This window comes from Ammodytes marinus, assembly GCF_949987685.1.
Source record: "Ammodytes marinus genome assembly, chromosome: 14".
In the NCBI taxonomy this organism is placed as follows: domain Eukaryota; kingdom Metazoa; phylum Chordata; class Actinopteri; order Uranoscopiformes; family Ammodytidae; genus Ammodytes; species Ammodytes marinus.
In genome coordinates this window covers 2857646-2864080 of record NC_137218.1, presented here as the reverse complement: position 1 = coordinate 2864080, position 6435 = coordinate 2857646, and the positions used below count along the sequence as shown (strand labels likewise).

General features: G+C 36.2%; 1 protein-coding gene across 1 annotated transcript; it reads right to left on the bottom strand.

Moving 5' to 3' along the window:
• Nucleotides 1-1272: 1272 nt before the first annotated feature.
• cox7b (cytochrome c oxidase subunit 7B) lies at nt 1273-4789 on the bottom strand. Its single transcript, XM_080041100.1, has 3 exons — nt 4673-4789; nt 2961-3073; nt 1273-1479 (listed from the first exon to the last, which is right to left on the bottom strand). The coding sequence occupies exons 1-3, from the start codon at nt 4707-4709 to the stop codon at nt 1390-1392; spliced, it is 240 nt and encodes a 79-aa protein (XP_079897226.1). The 5' UTR covers nt 4710-4789; the 3' UTR covers nt 1273-1389.
• Between the last annotated feature and the right edge of the window lie 1646 nt (nt 4790-6435).

Genomic DNA, 6435 nt, shown 5'->3' with positions numbered 1-6435 from the left:
AATTATACAACTTTAAAGCTGGGGTGGAGGATTTGGGGAGAAAATAGCAGTTGGGATAGAGATTTGAATCCAAATACCTCAACCGCTCCACTTGTTCTCTTTGGTCCCTCCCCTATGGTCCCTCCCTGACACGCTCTACACCAACAAAGTCGTGCCAAAATGAATGGACAGTCCCAACAGCCAATAAGAACGGAGAATCGGAGCCTCGCTCTGATTGGTCAAAGTACAGCTCATGTTAACTTTGACCAATCAGAAATCATATACCCCAGCTTTAATATGAAAAACTTGCTCTTCCATAAATGTCTTGCCAAAATATTTCCATTAAAGGTGCAGTGTGTAATATGACATCATCAAGAAAGTTCTACAAAGTTCTAGAATGCAACGCTCCCTGGGTAACCCCAACCCTTTAGAATAATAACAGAAGCTACAGTGGCCTTCAAGGACAAGAACAATTCTAAATTTTAAACAATGCACCTGATGACATTCCAACTATGACACTTTCAAGATGGCGGCACTAGGCCTTGGTCCAAGATATGCAGAAATATGGACATATGAGACCCTTTCTAAGGGAAAAAATAATTCAAAACATTTTTTTCAGCTAGTATGCACTAAATTAAATGTACTTGTGGATATTATAATTAATTTCTACAAAATCTGCTAGGAAATAGAACCCAAAATTCTACACACTGCAGGTTTAAGTTTACCCGTATAGTGAGTTTGAGTATTTTTTGGTGGTCATTTTCAATGTTCACAAGTTTCCCCAAATTAAGAAAACAATGAGTTTGTCTTTTGACTTTTTTGTTTTTAGAAAAAGTTAAATAAAACCAATACTGTGTTGAACCAGAAAGGAGAAAGCTAGCTCTGTAGAATCAAACTTAAATTATAATTCTATTTCTAACCATACTAAAACCAACCACAAGAATTTGGGACATCCTGAATCTTTTTTCTACCATACTAAATAGCAGGAATAGAGTTTGTCTTTTTGTTTTTAGAAACATTTAAACAAGCAGAAAGATATCTCTGTAGAATCACACTTATTTTAATATAATTATATTTATTTTTTAAAAGATATTTTTGGCATTTTTATGCTTTATTGATAGTGTAGAGACAGAGCTGAAATGGGGCAGAGAGGGGAGTGACATGCAGAGATGGACCGCGGGCTGGAATCGAACCCGGGTCCGCTGCTGGGCCCTACCAACTGAAAGAGCTAAGGGCGCCCCCGACTATAATTATATTTCTAAGCATACTAAAATCAACCACAAGTATAATCAGTTAGAATCAGACTTAATTTATTTGGACAAAGGAAGATGGTGGGATACACAGAGAGGCATAATCTGTCTGTACAGAGGGGTGACAGTGATTATATTGATCAGGTCGTGATGGGCTGTTCTACTCCTCGGACTCCGCCTCCCTCCACTCCTTAGGCATGAGCTTCCCCACAGGAGACATGTTCCAGGTGATACCGGTCTGAGTCAGCACCTGGTGATAGATAGACAGACAGACAGACAGACAGACAGACAGACAGACAGACAGACAGACAGACAGACAGACAGACAGACAGACAGAAAGACAGACAGAGACAGACAGAGAGACAGATAGACAGACAGACAGACAGACAGACAGACAGACAGACAGACAGACAGACAGACAGACAGACAGACAGACAGACACACATATAGATAGAAAGACAGACAGACACAGATAGACAGACAGACAGACAGATAGACAGACAGACAGACAGACAGACAGACAGACAGACAGACAGACAGACAGACAGACAGACAGACAGATAGATAGAAAGACAGACACACAGACAGACAGACACACACAAAATAAGACATTAGCTAGGAGAAAAATACTTTTTTATTTAACCTTTAAGTGTCTCTATGAGTGATAACTATATTCAATACCTATTTCAGAAACTCCAGATTCTTACCATCTTTGACATGAATTTTTTGCGAATGTTTGTTTTCATAATTTTTAAAGAAATTCAAGCATTAAAAGACTTGGGTTACGTTCCGAATCGCATACTTTCTACTATATAGTATGTAGAAAAAAGATTTAGGATGTCCTGATTCTTGTGGCCAGATTTAGGATGGTTAGAAGTACCCGGATGTCCTACTTCATGCGGCCAAGATTGTTAGTGTTGAAAAGTGCATCCTATTTGGGCGATTCTGACCCACAATCCAGTGCGCACGTGAAGTGACGTAACATCGACGAAGCCTCCATATGAAAACAAACGGGGATGCGACGGATATAAAAGCAAGAGGCAAGATCAAGGCGCAATGTTATGATGAAATAAGAGAGTAAAGTATGTCCCAATAGTATGCCTACTGCATCCTAACTAGATTATTTTTATCGTCGGATGTAGTATGTAGAATAGAAAAAAGAAAGAGTATGCGATTCGGAACGCAACTTTACTTTAAAAGATGGAGTCAGTGGTTCTGGAGAATGCTTGTAACCATGTTGTCAAAATCAGTGAATATCTCCTAACGATCTGCTACCTGTGCATACTATGTGACGTGTGTACTGATTTTTGTGCTAATACACAGTCTAGGCTTTGTAAACTGGTATGTGAACAAATGGGGACCACTGAGCAAGCAACATACCACTATAGGGCATATGCTGTTTTATTTTTCTCAGCGCACACACACAGTACAGACAGGTAGTGGATCATGAGGAGATATTCACTGATTTTGACAACAAGCGTTCTCCAGAATCACTGACTACACCTTTAAAATGAGATCAGTACTCACGTATCCCCAACAACTTATATGACAGAGTATTACAGATAAACATGATTATATACCAACTTCTAAATGCATATTAAATGGTGTATTTCATCATGATGACAGCGGTACTCGTTTAAGGGCTTTGGGAGTGAGAAAAGCGCTATATAAATTGAGTATATTATTATTATTATTATTATCATCATTATTATTATCATCATCATTACTCACGTATGCCCAGACGGAGGTGCAGAACACCACTCCTCCAGCCATGATGCCTGTTCCATACTGAGAGTGAAAGTCTGGCACCGTGGAGCCATGCCTGACCTGCTGCACAGCCCGGCCTGATGCAGAGGAGAGACAACATAGAGTCAGGCTAATACAGCAGAGAATACACCACAGCCTGATGCAGAGGGGACAACATAGAGTCATGTTAACACAGCAGAGAATACACCACAGCCTGATGCAGAGGAGAGACAACATAGAGTCAGGTTAACACAGCAGAGAATACACCACAGCCTGATGCAGAGGGGACAACATAGAGTCATGTTAACACAGCAGAGAATACACCACAGCCTGATGCAGAGGAGAGACAACATAGAGTCAGGTTAACACAGCAGAGAATACACCACATAAAGCCACATGCACAGCCCGGCCTAATGCAGAGGAGACACAATACAATACATTTGATTTGTGTGATCTCTCTCTCTCTCGTACTGTCTAATAAAGCTTGCCAAAAAAAAAAAAATTAAACTGTCTTACATTGACTTTTTATAAATCTGTTTTCATCTGCTATTTAAAACAATTCACGTCTCTGACTAGTTATTTAATTGTTTTTCCACAACTTAAGATTCGCTTTCAAAATCAGGGAAGTGAAATGAACCGGTCTTTCTTGTTCAACAGCAAATTTTGACGCCACGCCAATTCTTTTGCACTTTTACTAGTGAATAGTGTATTTATACTCCGGTATATTGTGATTCTACTACTTTTGCTATTAAAACGTCTGACTTCATTGTATTGCTAAAACAAGGATGTTGTTTTCATTTTTAATTTAATTTTTAATTTTATTTCAGACATATCAAAAACAATACAAAACTAAATGAAAGGCATAAAAATACAACAAACAAAATGTATGTTTAAATGACTTCACAAAATGAAAAAAAAAAAAGAAAATGATCTGTATTGATGTGACATGCCCGAAAAGGAGCAGGAAGAAGTATACACTTATTTAATCCTACCCACTTTCAATGGAATACTTTTTGACCCCGATGTATAGGGTTGAAAAAGAAGCATAATAGAGGTTAATAATTTTGTTTTGGCAGTTAGACGTCTTGTTATTGTCATTGACGATTTTTTTTAATGGATTCATATTTTTATTTGAGTTTTCAACATCCATTTTGCACAAAAATACACAAAATAAACAAGACACAAAACAGTCATTGACGAATCTTTTCCAACATGTTTACCCATGTCCTTAAATGCCCTTTCTGAACCGGACTGCCCAATATCACGGATTTAACCTACACAGTTAAGCGTGGCCTTTTATCTTAGCAGCTAATGCATTTTTAGATATGTACTGAAATTGAAAATAGACAATTAAATGTCATTATGATATGAATTTTGACAAGGAAGTGTCACGTACAATTTAAAAGGTTGCTATTTTACAGGACCCTCCTCGACTTGTAGCCTAATTTACGATTAAAAAAACAAACTTATTTAACTCGGGAAAGACACAATAAGGCATTTTATGAAATAGTTTGAAGAGTTATAAGCAATCATGTGGCTGATGCTAATGTTAGCCATGTTAGCAATAGTCGCGGTCACAGCCCAAAGACAGGCCCGTTTAAACCCGTTTAACGCCAATATTCTGATATTTAAGAATCCCCCGATGAACACACAAGTACAATATAAGTCTAGAAATACATATAAAGCAGTTTATTTACCGGTAAGGTTAGCAGTAGCCTTTGCAAAGCGGAACATGTTGACTTAGCTTCTCTGTCTTCTGTTACCCTTGAAGAACGGAAGAGGAATAAATACGGACGCTGCTGCACCGCACGTACGCTCAAGGGATGTGACGTTTGCTGAGTCTGCGCATGCGTTAACCGTGAAGTAACCGTTAAAAGTGAGCGAAATACAGCAAAAAAAGACATATAATCAGACTATAATGGTATTTAACAGCCAAATCAACACGTATTATGTATTTATAACATTTACATTGACGCTAGATAGACTTTGCAGTGGTAGTAGTTCGTTTATATATGACACTGACTTCCAGTTTTATCATCTGTCAGGATGGCCGAGTGGTCTAAGGCGCCAGACTCAAGGACTGATCTCCTTCCGGTGAAATGGGAATTCTGGTCTCCGAATGGAGGCGTGGGTTCAAATCCCACTTCTGACATAACTTTTTTATTTCGATAACAAAAATATAAAACACAGTAGCGGTCAATGATAAACATCTGAGTATCTGTACTTTATAAAAACGCGGTTGAAATATGCGGACGAAATATTAACAGCTACGTTGTTAGCGATTGTAATAGGCTACTTGTCATTTTCCCTAACTTTTATCGATCGCGATCTACATTTACTTCAAATACAGCCGTATGAATATGAATAAAATACTTTGAAGGGTATAGGCAAATACATTTCCTTGGGGGTAAGATGCCCCTTTTTGTCTAATTTTACACAAACTCCAATGAAACCGAAACGGTCGAAATTATACAAATAGGCCTAGAACACGCTTTTTTTAATTTTTTTTTTTTATCACTGATGATTATTCAGAGTATTTAAGTAGCCTATATGAGTGTGACTTCAGTATAGTCTCTAGAAGGGAAAGGTGTAATAAATAGGCTACATCCTTATTTGTAATTTAATTTATATAATCTTCATAAAATAAACTAGTTGAAGAGTTTTGTTTTTAATTAAAACATGTATAATGAAAATGTATTTTTATTTTCTTTAGTATCAACATATTTATAAATGAAGTAACAGTAGAAATTATGTCATCTTATTTCACTTCACAAGCCTGAGCTCAATGCAATAAATAAAATAGTAAAAGTGCTTAGAATTAAAGAAAGAGGAAAAAATAATAATTAAAAAATACAAATAATTAATAATAATAATAATAATAATAATGATGATAATAATAATAATAATAATAATAATAATAATAATTCATTTTATTTGAGGGCGCCTTTCAAAGCACCCAAAGTCACCTTACAGGGCATAGTTAAAAAACAAAATCAACAATGATAAAAAACACAAGAACAAGACACATTAAAACAATACAATACATTTGAGAAGAACACATGATTGAGTTTTATAGTTTTCTTTATTAAATCAAAATATCATTTCCAGGATTATAACAGTCTGACAGTATTATGACATGATGGAGTTATCGTGTTCATTTACATCCTAAATCCAAATGTTCAATTGTTCCCTCGTTCAATCTGTTTTAACCAAAAGTCTCCAAATGTGTTAAAATCATGAATTTTTACGAAATATATAAATGTTATACATGATTCAACACAATTTTACAGTCAGAAAAACGCACCATTTTACTTCAGGATTACAAATAAAATAAAATAAAATTACAACAAAAAAAATTGTGAAACATTTGCATAAAGTTATAACGTTTCTAAACTAGTTGCATTCAGAAATTATAGCCTCAAGTTTTCAGCTGAGAAAAGCACATTCAAAATCATGTTTT

Bases quoted from the DNA above. Each gene is read 5' to 3' on its own strand.
- cox7b (XM_080041100.1), bottom strand. From the start codon at position 4,709: ATGTTCCGCTTTGCAAAGGCTACTGCTAACCTTACCG. The intron at 3,074-4,672 runs GTAAATAAACTG...CCTCTGCATCAG, and splicing joins GGCTACTGCTAACCTTACCG to GCCGGGCTGTGCAGCAGGTC. The intron at 1,480-2,960 runs GTGAGTAATGAT...ATCTATCACCAG, and splicing joins GCACCTCCGTCTGGGCATAC to GTGCTGACTCAGACCGGTAT.